General features: G+C 40.5%; 1 protein-coding gene across 5 annotated transcripts in view; it reads left to right on the top strand.

Annotated features, from left to right (window-relative positions):
- GPAM (glycerol-3-phosphate acyltransferase, mitochondrial) overlaps positions 1-15,884 on the top strand; it is a 34,452-nt gene extending 18,568 nt beyond the window's left edge. For 4 of the 5 annotated variants that reach the window (XM_075423741.1, XM_075423743.1, XM_075423740.1 and 1 more), the window contains exons 13-21: positions 391-506; positions 1,220-1,290; positions 2,397-2,661; positions 3,117-3,259; positions 4,856-4,933; positions 7,928-8,068; positions 8,814-9,003; positions 9,113-9,171; positions 10,359-15,884. In XM_075423741.1, the coding sequence (XP_075279856.1) occupies positions 391-506; positions 1,220-1,290; positions 2,397-2,661; positions 3,117-3,259; positions 4,856-4,933; positions 7,928-8,068; positions 8,814-9,003; positions 9,113-9,171; positions 10,359-10,475 (1,180 nt within the window). In that variant the 3' untranslated portion in view covers positions 10,476-15,884. The remainder of the gene's footprint in view (positions 1-390; positions 507-1,219; positions 1,291-2,396; positions 2,662-3,116; positions 3,260-4,855; positions 4,934-7,927; positions 8,069-8,813; positions 9,004-9,112; positions 9,172-10,358) is intronic. The other variant, XM_075423739.1, reaches the window with a different exon arrangement.
- The last annotated feature ends 1,517 nt before the right edge of the window (positions 15,885-17,401 follow it).

Below are 17,401 nucleotides of genomic sequence, written 5' to 3'. Positions count from 1 at the left end.
AGTTTGAAGAGAGGCTGGGCTGGAAACTGCCTTTTAGGCAGATTTGCTTCACCTGCTGTTGCCTGTATTCACTGAAGGGAAAAGGGCTGTGGGCGGCAAATGATGTAATGGCAAAGTCAGGAATAGCCATAGGACAAGTTTGCAATTTTTCTGTTGGTAGTCTTAGCTTGGGTTATTGTTTAGTGTGAAGAAATAATCTGGAAAATGTGGTAGATATTAAAATTTTTGTGAAGCTTGTGACACATAACATTTTTGTGCCCTTACCCGAATGCACAGTGGTTTTTTGTACTGTGGTTCAGTTAGTGTATTAAAGAAAAAAATCAACTTAGGTTATTTTACATTTTGGTCAAAATCTAAACGTCATAGTGTTAATTTTTATTCTGTATTCAGACCTAATGATACTGTGGATGAAGGTACAGAGGCCTCACTGCCCAGCTCCAGGGATATCACCAATGAGCCCTTCAGAAGAGAGCTGATATCCAACTTGGCTGAGCATATTTTGTTCAGTAAGTATTACAGTATCACTGTGAGCTACCTGTTTTGTTTTGCTGGTTGCATGAACTAACTTGCTCTTTGGTAATGTCATACTTCCCAATTCCCTCCATTCAGGCGATCATTTTGTGACTTCAGGTGCCCTCTCACAATTCTACATCTTTTGCCTTCTTCCCTCCTCTTCATAGTTTAATAAACTCTCTTTCTGAATAAGTACAAGCTTTTTATTCTGTTTGTTTTGGTAACTTTTGTATTCCTTGGACTAGTATGCTGAACTTGCTGTACTCTGAAGTGTTTCAGTCATACTGATACACTGATTTCTTATCACTTCACGTGAGAAGTTATTGAAGTGTCTTAATGGCATTGTTTAAGATAGTACTCATGTGAACTTACCTAGCTGCATGGACCAGTGTTGCCAGGTTTTACAGGTTATGCGGTGTATGCTTCAGTCAGTGGATCTGTGATATATGGTATGAGACGCATATGAAACAGTACTTAGCTTAAACATGTAAGCTTTACTCAGGATTCTTAGTTCAAGTTACTTTACTTTAGTTGCTTTGATGTTGTTACTGTATAGACATAATACACTTTATATTTCATTCATAAGGTACAGTTTTGTGCCAATATAATTTTTTTTTTTTTTTTTTTAAATAATGGGTACTCTTTCACTTGGAATGATGTTCTGGACTTCTTGGCTGCTTCATGAGTTTGTCTTGTTTACCTCTAGCTGCTAACAAGTCCTGTGCTGTGATGTCTACCCATATCGTTGCCTGTTTGCTGCTGTACAGACACAGGCAGGTAAGGCTTCCGTGCTACATAAATAGCCAAACATTACTTTGGCCTTGTTAATTAAAAAAATAGTACACATTTTACTACTGCATGATGCTGATAAAAGAAGAAAGATGCATTTAATTTAAAGTAGATTTTAGGTAGTCTGACTGCTAATATTTTAGCTAGTAGTGAATGCTTGAAGATAAGCCATTATTCACGGGGTGGTAATACATACTCATGTGGAAACAGATTTTTGTATTTCAAAATGTAGTTATGGTTTTTTAAAAGAATACATTGGTTTGGTTCATTGTGTTAAGATTGGGTTTTAGATCTTAAACACATTCACTATTGAATACGCTAGCAACTCTTCTGTTAATTTTCAAAGGAGTTTTGCTGTTCCTCGGTACTAGAATGTTATACCACAATGGAAAAATGATACTAATGTTTAACTGAAGTTATGTGCATAATGCATTTTCTCCTACAAGTGTGTTTAGCGTTTTTTTCTGAAATGCCTTCTGGCTCTACTCTGAAACTTTTACTGCACATGAATCAAGAACAAATTGAAAAAATCTTCGTAAGACATGTAATCTTCCTAGTCAGGGACGGTATTACTATTCCCATTGGTCCAGTCTTTCTAATTTCCTAAAATAATGGGATCAAAGAAGCATTTTACAATGTGGTCTGAGGCCATCTTTAGAAAAAAACAAGGAAAGGAAGTGCTTGAGGAAAAGCTTTTCCTTGTGCCCCCAAACAACTGAAGATAAGTTCTGCTAAGTACAGTACTGATCATTCATTTTATAGCATAGGTGATGGAAATATGGTATCTCTAACGTGTTCTTAAGGAGCGACTCAAGTCTCTGCAGGTTGTGAAAGAAACCAAGAAGCAAACAAAAAACTTGGATTCTCAAATAGCTGCATGGCTTTAAAACATAGTTGCATATAATTAAAAACCTGTGGACTATTTTAGCAATATCTGTGTGAAAACAAGCTTTTCTAATACTACTGTTGTGCTTTGGATTTCTGAAAATTAAGGGTGTGTGTATCTGTTGGCTATATACATGGTTATGTGTTTTATGGATAAACTCCTGTGCAAAAAAAATCGTTTCACTTTGTGATTCTGATTTTGTTTCTAGGGAACTGATCTCTCCAGGTTGGTGGAAGATTTCTTTTCCATGAAGGAGGAGGTCCTAGCCCGTGACTTTGACGTGGGATTTTCAGGGAACTCGGATGATGTTGTCATGCATGCCATCCACTTGCTGGGGAACTGCGTCAATATTACAAACACTAGCCGAAACAATGAGTTCTTCATCACTCCCAGCACAACAATACCTGCTGTCTTTGAACTCAACTTCTACAGCAACGGAGTACTTCACGTCTTCATTAAAGAGGCCATTATTGGTATGTGGTGGGGTTTACCACCAGAAGACTTTCTGGTGACCCATGAAGCAACCCCACAACCCTGTTTCCCTTCCTGCTTCAGCCCACGTGTACCCTAACAAAAACTATTTTACAGTAAACTATTTTTTTGTTTGTGGAATTTTCCCACTTATTTTTCTCATCATCCTTTATCTTTCTTGGAAGTATATGTGTATCGGTCACTGCCATGGTTAAGGCACTATCAGAGTTTTGAGCCAACATGGCAAAACTTATGCTGTGGTCACTAATGTTGTTATGAGATGTTGTTTCAATCTGACATTAATTGGACACAAATGTAATAGTGGTGAATTCTGTCTTTATTTGCATGTGTAATGTTTGGCTGCTTTTATGCCTAGAAATAGACAAAAGTTTTAAGTTTCCTTTGCTATAAAGCTCTTTGGAAGAATAAACTTTGCTTATGTTTGTTTCTGCTCTAGCCTGCAGCCTTCGTGCGGTTCAGAGTAGGAGGTGCAGAAATGGTACCAATGGTGCTTCTCCCAGTTTGATTAGTCAAGAACACCTGGTCCGAAAAGCTGCCAGCCTGTGTTACTTGCTTTCTAATGAATTTACTGTATCTTTGGTAAGTAAGTAATTGCATTAATTGTCCACATTTCAAATTTTTGTTCTGCTTTAAACTGCCTGTGTTGCTTTAAAATTAATTGATCCTTTCGTCAAGTATCACAGTTCTTATATGTTCACTGTAAGACAGTCTGATGGTCACAGGTATCAAGAGATCGAATTAATTTGAAAAAGGAAGATAGTGTTGTTCCCATTTGCTTCAAGGAAATGCCTGAATGTTTGAATTAATGTAGGTCCATCAGCACAGTTCGTCCAAAAGATGCCTGACCTGAGATAACACGGGAATTCACTTGCCAAACTCCTGTCTCTGCCTTGTTTCCTTGGCAAAGCGTGACAGAATCAATCGATCGGTGTCAGGGATGAGTGCACGCCTGCTGCTCGTGCTAATGCTGAAGTGGCTGGTGCTGGTGTGAGCCTGCAGCGTTTCTGCTGCGCGGGCTTTAGGCCTTTCCTGAGAAAGAAACGCTGCTCCCTCTATCTCTGTCACCTTCCCACAACCTGAGGCTGGGCTTTTTAATGCCTTCTAGTAGATTTTGTGTCGCTTATGTCATTAGACCATCACAACTATATCTGCATTCTGCCCAAACTATTTAATTTTTTTTTTTTTTTTACTTAAATAAATACAAGTCTTTGAGAGTAACCAACTCATATGAGTTTGCATAGATGACTGAAATTATGCTGGGAACTAAGGCTCCAGATTCTAAAGATATTCTTGATTTGCATAGGAGTGCAGTAGTCACAGTGTGCCACACCTAGTACTTAGTGGCAATTTTAAACATGGCCTGACTTTGTTTTTTTTGTTTCATTACAAAATGCTGAAGAGAGCTGATGTTATCTCAGTTTTCAGACACTCTGTGTACTTGCAATTTTAAGTGCTGGATTTTTTTTTTTATCTTATATGTAGAAGTTACTTAGAATTCTAGAGATTCTTGAATGAGTTCTTAAAAGTGCGCACATATTTCTGACTCACGCCTTTCTAAATGAAGCATAAGCCAAATTTAGTATTTTTGTCTGGGCAGTAATGTAGCTCGTATGGTGGGGCTCTTTAATAATCTTATCTTCCTGCTTTTAGAGTTAATAATTGACTTTTTTTTTAGCTTAGAAAACATTTCCTACATGATTATGAACAATGTAAAAGAGGTTGTTTTTTTTATTCAGAGTTTCAAAACACATAAAGGAATTTCTTAAAACTGTACTTTCCTTTAAATTTCAAATAAATCACTGGTATGAGTCTCAATGATTTTAGTTTCATGATGATTTTATTCCACAGTTGTTAACAAACTAAAATCTGTTTAGAGGCAATTAAAAAGGGAGAATAGTTAATGTGGTTTTCTACCAGTGTAGTAATGCATTTCTTCAAAAAACCTGGACAAATTTTAAATATCCTATTTCACCGTAACTTTTTTCAACGTCTGCCTGTCTGCTAGGGTACACATAAGAGTGGTGCATTGGGATTGTGCTGGTGTAAGGTTAATAGCTTGCTTAAAAGGAATAATACTGCTATATCTAGAACATTCATACTGAACAGGGAACTGGAGTTGCTGTAATGGGTATAATGGATGGGATTTTTTCAGTACATTTCTTTTATGTTGTGCAGCCATGCCAGGTGATATATCAAGTTTGCCATGAATCTGTGGAAAGACTGATACAATACGGCATTCTTCTGGTGGCCGAGGTAAGGTGGTAGAGATACTAAATGAGCTTTGTTCCTTGTACTTGACATTATGCATAGGTAGTTCATGCTGCTTCATTGTGAGTCTTGGTCTAAATATATGCTGTTACTGAAAACTCATAGCAGCTTCACAAGTCTGGGACTGATACTACTGCATTCTTACGTCTGTAAGCATCAGACATTTGTGTATAGTCATCCTGTGGTGCTTTGAATGACTCTGTGTGCAGTTTCACTGTACCATTAAACCTACTATGGAAGACACATATTTTATGCTGTCTTGTAAAATGGGGATTTATTTTATTATTGGAGCCCTTTCAAATTGTAGCATAGCTGCGTGCATGTTTACTTTCTACTCTAAAGGAGTCAGTAGTAGTCCAGATCTTTTGTCATTATTTGATTCCTTTGCATTGATCTCGAAATTATTTGTAAACCTTCCCTGCTAGCACAGTTTGCGGTGTTGGGGCTGTGCTGGTGGTGCAGTCTGCCAGAGGCGTACAGGGTAGAGAAAGCCTGGGGACCGGCGGGCAGCTGACTCAGCCTGCCTTTGCTTCCCAAAATGTTTTTGTGCAGCAAACAAACCTTGGTGCCCCGGAGGAAGCAACAAAATTTAAAGAGCCCGCGGAAAAGAGTTTCGTATTTGGCTCCTTTCATCTTGCAGCTCTGCAGTTTCAAAGGAGGCTGGAGCTGCTTCTGGTGTATTTGTTAATGGCCACTAATCTTGCTGCATACCTTTTGATACATGCTTCCATTTTTAATATATATAACCACAGGTACTATTCACTTGATATACCTGGATATTAAACATTCTCCTCCTTTGGAGTTATTACTGGTTGCTTTTTTCTGAAGTACTGGCACGTTGTCATGTATTAGACTGTAATAATTATTAGATAAATCCAAAAATGAATGCTGATCAGAGGATTAGGAAGAAACCTGTATGATCCACACCTGGGGACAGATGTGGAGAGTAGGTGTGGACATCAGTAGATGTGCACCTCTGTCTACTCAGGCATGAGACCTGTCTTGAGGATTCTTCTGTAAGTTTCAGTTGCTGAGTCTGGTACTTCGCTGTTTATAGCTGGGATGTAGATGGCTATTAGGCAGTATATAAATATTTGTCTGTGTTGTCTGATATACACTACCAATGCAACATCTGAATGCTTAGAAAGGAGATATATTCCGTCAGTGAATTTCTTTAAACTTAGAAAACCTCTGTACCTACTTACTTCTTTTAAAATACTAAGAATTTGCATAATCAGTGCAAACACTATAGGCAGCAATTGCTTTGTGACTTCAGATAGGTTGGAAGTGTTTGTGGGGTTTTTACAACCTCTTCTCTAAGAAAGGTAGCTAGCTTCTGCTCCTTCGAATTATTTCAGTGTATTGCTGAGATTGATACATTGATAGCTTTCCCATTAATCTGAGCTTGACTGAGTCATGCTTTTTTAAAAATTCTTTTCCTGTGATTCTAGTGTCTACTTCACAAACTTGGAAATATTCCTGACACATAGTGATCTCTGGTATTTTTTTAAACTTACTTTGTGGCATTTGCTTCATTCAAAATAAAATATCTGAATAGAGTGTAAAATTGGAATTATGTCATTCTTAATTTGCTGCAGAGGCCTTTTTCTTTTTCTTTGTCATCAATATTATGACAGTAATCACATCTATGAGGTGTCTGTTCATCCATTTGGTTTTAATCTTGCCCCATTCTCATTTCTGAATAGAATAGCTGTGTTGGGGGTCTTTCCTCAGTGGCTTAGCACTGGTAACCTTAGAAAAATTTTTCCATTCTACCACTTGGAGCAAAACAAATACTGGCACCTGACAGTAAGGCATCCCTTATTCTTTCAAGTGTGTGTTTGCTGTCTCTAAAACTTGTTTCTGAAGATGCATTGGTGAAATTGAATGTTGCATCAGACACTGATCAGTCAGGTGGAGTGTTTCTGTTGCTTCGCAGTTACTGTACGCCTGAACTTCTGACATACCTGTATTATTGCACAACAGAACAAAATCACTATTAAAATATGTACATACATCTAGTGTGTATGTATGTATTTGTCACTTGTGCTTACTGTCTCTGGCAGATTACCTCGCTATGCCCGTGCAAGGGAACTTTACAATACTTTACAAAGCACTTGACTAGTTAATGGTTTTACTAAACAGATGAAAAGCAAACAATGAACTCTTTTTTTCCCCCCTCACAATATTCAAGTTAAAAAATTCCACACACTCATCTCAGAAGCCTGAAGAAAGGTTACTTACCTAAGACACCTACCTGCTAATAGGTATAAATGTAAATCTGTGTCTTGCTCTAAGGGTGGATTACTGTGGGGCATTTGTAGGCTAAATTTGGATGGTGCTTTTCAGGGTGATTAGCAGAAGGGAATTGCTGTGATGCAACAGGTGGAGGGGTCTTAACATCTCAACGTAATCAAGAATTAATCAGTTTGGGGCCTTTGTGATTTAAACTGGCTCATTCTATTCCAGTCCATATCTCACGTGGGGACAAATACAAGAACAGCATGGTTAGAGGTAGTAGATTACCGCTTCCAAATAGCAACTTCTGGTGTTCTGCTTTAATTGAGATTTTAGCTATTGTAATATAATAGCACAGAGTTTACTACTCTGTCTTGAAGGCAACAGTAGTAGTAGAGGTTAGCAACATCCTCATCCAGATAGCATCCCAGCTTTTGATCCTAACACAACGGAAAACACTTTTTGGCAACTGTTACTGCATGGCCTCTGGTAGGAGATTCAGCAACACTTGCAAAGATTTTCACTGTTATGTGACAGGGAAACTAAAGAAAAAACAGTCTTTCTCACCAAAGTCTCTTCCCTCGGCTTATCTCAACCCTGCCTATAATTGGTCTCACCTGCTTTCATTAAATATTGGTTAATGAATGGACTGATTAAGTCCAATCAAATTATAAAATAAACCTATTGTTTGCCTGAATTTGGATTTTTTACCTGTTTACCATGTTGTCTTTCAAATTTAAGCAGGATGATCAGGAGGATGTTAGCCCGAGTCTTACAGAGCAGCAGTGGGATAAAAAACTCCCTGAGCCATTGTCTTGGAGAAGTGACGAGGAAGATGAAGACAGCGATTTTGGAGAAGAGCAGAGAGATTGCTACCTGAAGGTAATATTATTGTAAGGCTAATAATATTGAAGCCTGTTGCGAGAGATGGAAACTACTTCACCAGTTCGGGAGGTGTAATGATTTTTTTTTTTTTTTTTTGCTGATTCGCAGTGTTAACCTGTTGTATTTTGCCACAATCAGTATTTTGTATAATCAGTACAACCTTTCTATTCCTCTTGTGGAGAAAACAGCTGGAGAAACTTCAAATAGGTGGAAGGGTAATGGTTAGTGTCATGAAAACTGATAAAAGCTCAAGTGTCTTGGTATCTAAATGTTTTATTCTGTACTGAAGGCACACACTTTAAAGGGGCACGTCTGGCTAATACTTATTTTCAGCCTAAATTTCACTTCATAGATTGATCATGTTGATTGTAGACATTACCAGTTTTCTCACATTGCTGACACAAACACTCTTTATGGTATCTTGTTAACAATTGGAAACTGAAGTCTGCCTCTGTGAGTATATGGCAACCATATGTTGGCTGCAGAACAGTATGATGTCTTTAATTTTATCTTGGGAAAATAGTTATTAATATCCTGGAGGATACTGTGACATGCAGTGGCTGTTTTGTCCCTCATGGTGAACTGCTTTTTTGCTATGCTTTCACAATGTGCTGTTTGGTGCCCCCGTACTTCTTTTTCTCCTAAGAATTATGTGGGTTGCCACTTTGCTGAGTACTGTGTTGCAGGTCATTTCTCATTTCCGCTGGTATCTGTCACTTAAGCTCTTGTTGCCCTGTTGTAGGTGAGCCAGTCTCAAGAGCACCAGGAGTACATCACTTTCCTGCAGAGATTGTTGGGACCTTTACTGGAGGCATATAGCTCTGCTGTGACCTTCGTGTACAATTTTAGTGGTCCTGTTTCAGAGTCTGAATACCTTCAAAAGTTACACAGGCACCTAATAAGCAGGACAGAGAAGAAAGTTGCTGTATATGGTATGTTAAACTGGTTTTGGAACTGGATTTGATTCATTCTGTTCCTTCTAGCACAAGGTAGCCTGAATTCAACTGCAGTTTATTCATCTCTGGGTTTTCTTTCTTGCAGCTGAGAGTGCTACCTACAGTCATGTGAAAAACGCAGTGAAAGTCTTCAAGGAAATCGGGGTAAGTGTTCGGTGACCAGATATGGAGACTGTTAAGTTTCATTTTAGTAATGAGCACGGTTTTGACAATTCATGGAACCTATTCAGTGTCAGTTTAAAATATGTGCATGTATCTGTGCAAATGTATTATGGGTTTTGAGCATCTTGCTTTCCTTAAAGCTCAGGGCTATAGGAGAAGAGCACACACTGCAGAACAGGGCACTTCTTGCCCCTGAGAAAACTTCTCTAAATGAGGGCTAGGTGACTAGGCAGTTTTATTCACAGCAAATGAAGTTTCTCTGCTCTACTCCATGTCCTTACTGGACATCAGTGACAATGCTGGAAGACTGATAGTATGCTCTGTACTTACTGACAGCTCATTCTAAGTTTGAAGGACTACTTAAATCTTCAAAAAGTATTAGTTACTGAATTTTGGCTTAGCAGTGATTGGTGCTCCAGCAGAACCATGCTAATAGACCTCAAGTGTCCACCATGAGGGAACAGATTGTCTTTAAAGTAACAGATCAATTTTGCACTTTACCACTACCATCTCGATTTTTAAATTGCCAGTCTAGATTTTGAAAATGAAGAGTTTCTTTCATCAGAATGACAAATGACTTCCTGAATGACAGATAGGATTTAGCATTATGATTTTGAAAAAGCATCAGCATTTAGGCAAGGTATTGCCAGGTAGGGGTTTTGAAGTCTTTGTCCTTGAATTCTGCTGTATTAAAATAATCTAACACTAGTTAGCCTATAGTAAAGCCTATAGTCAAGGTATCTTCCTGTAGACTGTAAGACCTGTGAAGAAAGCACATATCAAATCCATCATTTAATTCTAGCTTATTCTGCTGTTGGAAAATGGAACTAGATAGCGTCTGCTGAGCATCTATTCAGAGCATAAAATCTAAATTCTTGTTTTCAAAGTGCTTACACGTTCAGCTCGTATGCCTTTTGAGTGCGTGGTTTATCTCTTGCTGTTAGGAGCTGGCTGTTTATCATACACTCTGCTTATTTCCCAGCTTCTCCTCTACCACTTAAAGGGCTTCAACACTGGGTGAATTCTAATGATATCTAAAGGCATTGCCATCTAAGCCTTCAAGAAAGCAAATGAGGGCAAATTTACTATAGACCGTAATCTTTAAATCACAAAAGGAGGGAGATTCCTTGAACATGGTGATACTTAGATATATTCATACTCTGCTTCAGGTTTTCCACCAGACGACACAAAGAAGAGACACCATTTTGGAGCTAAGCACTACGTTCCTACCTCAGCGCAACAGGCAAAAACTACTGGAATTCATCATGAGCTTCATGGTATTATAGACCACATATAGCACTTTGTCCAGGGACACAAAGACAGGTTTTGAGACTGTGTCAAAGCCTGGGGACACTGGCTAGTCCTTCAGAGTGTAAGGTGCCACTGTCTGGGTAAGGCCTTTTCTGACTTGAACTACTGGAAGACAAGTGCCTTCTTCTGTATGTATTTATGGGTTTCTTACAGTCCCAATCCTGTTGTAATACAGTGGTACTCAGATGATGCTTTGGATACAAGTAATTAGACATGTTGCAAAAAATAAAATAAGTTGTTAGATTTAAAATGAAGAGTGAAGTTTAATCAGTGTTATGTTTTAAATATACTTTTAAAGACTGTAACAGATGCACAAATACACCTATTTGTGATCTGTAGCTAACCCTGAGATCTTGAGTTTAGTGGCAACACAGCTTATGGCATAAACAAATAACTTTCATTCCAACTCAGTTTTATCGTTTTAAATACATGGTTTAAATTTTTTGCTTAGGCAGGATATATATTTCATGGATAAAGCCATAGTTTTTTCATAAATGTTAACATAAATGCCAAAATTCTAATGAGTATAACAATTACAGACATCTGAGAATAATGTTCATGTAGCAGATGATTGTGAGAAACATTGTTAGCAGGCACACCTTGCACTGTTAGAGCTGTGTAGTGCAGTGGTAAATTGCACTAATCACAGAATCACAGAATAGTAGGGGTTGGAAGGGACCTCTGTGGGTCATCTAGTCCAACCCTCCTGCTGAAGCAGGGTTACCTACAGCAGGCTGCACAGGACCTTGTCCAGGCGGGTCTTGAATATCTCCAGAGAAGGAGACTCCACAACCTCCCTGGGCAGCCTGTTCCAGTGCTCTGTCACCCTCAAAGGGAAGAAGTTCTTCCTCATGTTCAGACGGAACTTCCTGTGCCTCAGTTTGTGCCCATTGCCCCTTGTCCTGTCACTGGGCACCACTGAAAAGAGCTTGGCCCCATCCTCCTGACACCCACCCTTCAGATATTTATAAGCATTTATTAGGTCCCCTCGCAGCCTTCTCTTCTTCAGGTTGAACAAGCCCAGCTCCCTCAGCCTCTCCTCGTAGGAGAGATGCTCCAGTCCCCTCATCATCCTCGTAGCCCTCCGCTGGACTCTCTCCAGTAGCTCTTCATCTTTCTTGAACTGGGGAGCCCAGAACTGGACACAGTACTCCAGATGGGGCCTCACCAGGGCAGTGTAGAGGGGAAGGAGAACCTCCCTTGTCCTGCTGGCCACACTCTTCTTTGATGCACCCCAGGATCCCATTGGCTTTCTTGGCAGCCAGGGCACACTGCTGGCTCATGGTTAACCTGTCGTCCACCAGGACGCCCAGGTCCCTCTCCACAGAGCTGCTCTCCAGCAGGTCCACCCCAAGCCTGTAGTGGTGCATGGGGTTGTTCCTCCCCAGGTGCAGGACCCTGCATTTGCCTTTGTTGAACCTCATCAGGTTCCTCTCTGCCCAGCTTTCCAGCCTATCCAGGTCACGCTGAATGGCAGCACAGCCTTCTGGTGTATCTACCACACCTCCCAGTTTGGTGTCGTCAGCAAACTTGCTGAGGGTACATTCTAACTCTTCATCCAGGTCGTTGATGAAGAAGTTAAACAAGACTGGGCCCAGTACTGACCCCTGAGGGACACCACTTGTCACCAGCCTCCAACTAGACTCAGCGCTGCTGATGACAGCCCTCTGAGTTCTGCCATTCAGCCAGTTCTCCATCCACTTCACCGACCACTCATCCAGCCCACACTTCCTCAGCTTCCCCAGGAGGATATCATGGGAGACTGTGTCGAAAGCCTTGCTGAAGTCCAGGTAGACAACATCCACGGCTCTCCCTTCGTCTACCCAGCCAGTCATGTCATCGTAGAAAGCTATTAGATTGGTCAGGCATGATTTCCCCTTGGTGAATCCATGCTGACTACTCCTGATAACCTTCTTTTCTTCCACTTGCTTGATGATGGCCTCCAGGATAAGCTGCTCCATCACCTTTCCCGGGATGGAGGTGAGGCTGACCGGCCTGTAGTTCTCTGGGTCCTCCTTCCCGCCCTTTTTGAAGATCGGAGTGACATTGGCCTTTCTCCAGTCCTCGGGCACCTCTCCTGTCCTCCAGGACCTCTCAAAGATGATGGAGAGTGGCTCAGCAATGACATCCGCCAGCTCCCTCAGCACTCGTGGGTGCATTCCATCGGGGCCCATGGATTTGTGGACGTCCAGATCGCTTAAGCGATCCCTCACACAGTCCTCCTCGACCAAGGGAAAGTCGTCCTCTTTGTAGGCTTCTTCTCTTCCCTCCGGGGCCTGGGATTCCTGAGGGCCAGTCTTAGCACTGAAGACTGAAGCAAAGAAGGCATTCATTAGCTCTGCCTTCTCCGCATCCTCCGTCACCAGGACACCCGCCTCATTCAGCAGCGGCCCCACGTTGTCCCTAGCCTTCCTTTTGCTGCTGATGTAGTTGAAGAAGCCCTTCTTGTTGTTTTTGACATCCCTTGCCAGCTTCAATTCCAGGTGGGCCTTGGCCTTCCTCGTCGCATCCCTGCATGCTCTCACCACGTTTCTGTACTCTTCCCAAGTGGCCTGCCCCTCTTTCCACATTCCTTGGACCTTTCTCTTCTGCCTGATCTCTGCTAGAAGCTCCTTGTTTAACCATGCAGGTCTCCTGCCTCCTTTGCTAGATTTCTTTCTCAGGGGGATGCATTGCTCGTGTGCATGGAAGAAGTGTTGTTTAAAGAGCGACCAGCACTCATGGACCCCCCTGCCTTCGAGAGCCCTGGCCCACGGGATTCCTCCCAGTAGCTCCTTGAAGAGGGCAAAGTCAGCCCTCCTGAGGTCCAGGGTTTTGATGCTGCTTATCGCCCTGCTTCCTCACTGCTGTCATGAAGAATGTTGGGAGTAGCAGTCTTGTTTTTATTATGGCATCTGTCATTCAGACAGATACAAGTCAGGAGACAGTTGCCTGAATGTGAATATCTTGTAAAATCTTAGATTATTATTTAATTGAAAAAAGCTATTAAGTTTGGCTGGGGGTTTTTAATAGGATGTCAGATTTTTTTTTTTTTAAGTGGAATAAAGACTTGATTTGGTGAAATAATTTTTAATTTTGGCCCTAAAAATTTCAGCAGTAACTTTTGGAATTTTTGGAAACTAGTGTTCGTATTGTATTCTGTTGCTGAGCAGATCTAAATTGGCATGAAGTAGTAACCTCTAGAAACACAGAAATACCATAAACAATATACTTTTGACTCTGATCTGACTTACAAAAAAAATTCACAGAGAAAACTGAAAGAAGACTAAATTCTGTCCTGTGAAACAGGACTCTGGTCTTGCAATGTGATCCTTTTGCATGGAGGGCTTGCACTGTAGATTTCGTCTTTCCTTCATGTGAGTGGAGATTAGGTTGCAAGCTGTAGTCCTGTATTTTGGTACAGCTGACCTAGCTGAAGCAATAACTTGGTGGTATGTGAAGCTGGTTTGCTTGTGAAATGTGTTTCTCCTCATTTAGATTGCCTTCTATATGAGGGAAATCAAACATTTCAATTACTGCAGTGTTTCGCTTGATTCTTGCATCCTGGCCTTGTGAGCAGAAAATCCTCCAAACTTCGTTTTGTAATCTCTGTTGCTGAACATGAGTATGGAAAAGCATACTTGAATCCCAGCATTTGCACTGTTATGCCAGCACAAAACTGATGCACACAGTTTGTGGCCAAGGAGCTTGCGTTTGTACTGCACATTTGCAACAAGAATATTTCTGTAAGTTTTTTTATCAAATGCTATTAATATTTGAAACCTGCGGTTTATAGTTTATTAGCATTATACTGTTAGCACTGTGAGATGCATGTATTTTGTCACTAAACCAGGTGCTCTACAACACTTAAAGAATTTCTGAACCAAAGCTACATTAATACGGAGAGAAACTGACCCTAGAGTCACTTTTGTTCTTACGTCCTTCTGCTGTCTCAGCAGGATAGTGGCTGCATCGCACATAATTTGTTTTGTGAAGTCTACTAGCTATTCAGAAAACAGTTTCATCTCACACTAGTTCATGTGCACTGTTCGTTAACCCAGTGAATGCTCTATACAACAATTGTTGCTGGTGGCTTCCACTTAATGTCAAAAAAAGACTAGGTGCTTCTGAATAATGAGCTCTCATAGTTTACTGCATTTCAGTAAATCTGAAGTGTACTAACAGCAAAGATTGTACATCAAAAAGATTTTTAAGAATGAAGCAATATGAAGCAAACAAAAACTTGAGTCATTTTATTAAGAATATTCTGCCACCTGAGATAGTAGTTACCGTAAAACCCATGAGTACAGTGGAGAACACTGGCGTGTTCTGGCCAGGTGTTGCAACTAAGATAATTTATGGCTTACATTAAAGAAAAAAAATCTGGTTAATATAAATCAGTGGGTGGGTAGGGTAATAATGCATGCAATAACGCATTAATAAATACATTTAGTATGCAGAGGGAGGGGGCACCTCTAAAACTGATTTGTTTTTGTATGAAAAAAACCTGCATGTGAGAAGTCAGCACTACAAATCATATGCCACTGGAAGCCTTTGCATTCTGCAGCAAGTGTGTATGTATAGATATATGCAAGCATGTATATTATGACACATGACAACTATGCTTTTCCCTGAAATTAAAGCACAGAATATAAAATTATCAGGCTGTAACAGTCAAAAACTAAACCCAACACATTTGCACTGTATTGACACCTTCAGTGTCTTCTGGTTTTATTAACCTCTCATGTTTCCTTTGCTGATAGAATGCCAGGTTGAGTTAATTCCAGTAAAGTTCCCCAGTAAAGAGGAAAGGACTGGCCCTGAATTACCAAAAATGTATTCTAAGACTCTCCTCTTACAAAGACTTACAGGAGTCTCGTCATTCTTATGAGCATGTTACTCAGGTGTGCAAATCCTTTTGGGCCAGGATCTTTCATGAGACAAGAAACTTACTCTTCCTGTATGCATCCTGTAGGTCTCACATTTTTAGAGTGATGAAAATGTGGAATTCCACTTCCCGTGCCACCACAGCTACCCAGGCCTCCAGGGACCACAAACTTGTTAATACCTTTACCTTCTGCTCACGCTGAAGCTGGAGGCATACCTGCCTTCTCTTTGGCAGTATACGGCTTTGTTCAGCTGTCTTTGGGTAGGAAGCACCTGCGTTCCACTGTCCGCCTGCTCCACAGAGAAGTACCAGAATCACCCTGTGGAAGGAGGTTGAGCTGGGAGGTAATCTAAGATACTGTTGCTCTTGCGTTTCTGTCCCAACGAGCCTGAGACTGCTTCCTTGAGAATGTTACCACGTTTTACCTGTTGTGTGTAATGCTGTGTCTGTTGTAGAAGCACAGAGGTGTACTGGAGTCATTTTAATAAATTAAACTGTTTGCTAATATGACATTTAACCAGCTCTTCTAGTGGTTTTTTTTTTTGTTGGTTTGGGGTTTTCTTAAATAACCTGCTATGATAATTCATTCAATAACTGTCGCATTCCAGGTGATTTCTGAAATTAAACCATGAAAAACTTGTGTTGTAGATGTATCTCTACCAGTCTATGTACCATTTACAAAGCGGATTGAGGTGGCATCCTGTCTGGTTTGTGATGTGCCATTTTGGTCCTCTGTTTCCCCATCCCTGCAAGGCGTGTGTGGATTCCTCTTTTCGGCTCCCCTTGCCTTGCTGGGTCCGTTGGGAGCCTGGGACGTCTCTGGTGCTGCAGACTCCCTTCTCGTGGCGACTGCGAGCTGACCTGGAGTGCAATAAGAACCTGTCAGCAATTCTGACAGCGTCTGGCAAGTGCAAATCAATTGGAGTGGGGCTTTAATACAATAAAACCTGCATAGATGATCCATTACTGAAATTGAGAAGGAGGGAAGCTGTTCCACCCTTCAGATAAAAAAAAAAAAAAAAGTTGTAATCAGCTGATTCTTTAAGAGGCCTCTAGCAATGTTTGCATGCAAGCAAGGCTGGGTTAATTGACAACTCTAGGCTGAGGTAGGAAACAAATTCAATTACTGCCAGTAGCTTGAATAAAACCCAATTCTTACTGGTGATGACCTTACATGTTATTCTTTCTGTAAATGTCTTCCTATTTCTCAGTCTTTTAAAATCCCAAATGTCAGGTAAAGCACTTATCTCCGGTTTTTGCTTAATTTGGTTTTCTTGTAATAAAAGCTTGTCAGGCTTATTTAGAAGGATCACTTGATTTGAGCTCTCTGCTTTGTTCTCTCTGTGGTACACCAAGTTTTCAGCAGCCGTGTATTTCCAAGGTAAGATCCGCCTTGATCTGAATCGCCGCTTGAAACATTTTCTTTTCAGTCTCATGTAGATGTTCACTGCGCTTTGCATTTGCTGGATGAGCAGTACTGTCCTTATTAATTCTTCTGTAAGTTGGCCCACCTGTTAATATAATTGTCCAAAAATTGTCATAGTTGATGCTGTCACTAGAATAAGGAACTTTCTGGCTTTTGGGAAGAAACATGTCTGAAATGTGCGTTGCTGCATGTTATGCCGGAGTTCAGACCCAAGAGACCGTAAACCCCAAAGAGACTTTTAGATTTCATCTGTCATAAAGCATTGACAGTTACAGAAACAGAAAATATTTAATTAATTATTGTGTAACTATTAGTTATGCAAATAAGTGTATGTAATTATGCAATGTAAAAGAAGGTCTATAAAAGGTTCGTGGAATAATTCCTAAAGAGTAGTTTGCATAAAAAGGATGTTCTCCAACATAGTAATAATATTGGTTCTTAAACTGATAGTATTTGCAATCTCTTGGGCTCCAGTGTTTTACAGAGCGACAGTCTCTGACAGATGAGGAAGCCTAGATGTGGAGATCAGGTAATGTGTCTAAGGCCGTGCGTGGGTTCAGCGACACCTAGGAACCAGTTCTTTGGTTCCTAATTTACATCTCACTTCT

This window comes from Opisthocomus hoazin, chromosome 6 (assembly GCF_030867145.1).
Source record: "Opisthocomus hoazin isolate bOpiHoa1 chromosome 6, bOpiHoa1.hap1, whole genome shotgun sequence".
Lineage (NCBI taxonomy): Eukaryota > Metazoa > Chordata > Aves > Opisthocomiformes > Opisthocomidae > Opisthocomus > Opisthocomus hoazin.
Note: the sequence above shows the minus strand (reverse complement) of the source record. Positions and strands in the feature narration are given on the sequence as shown.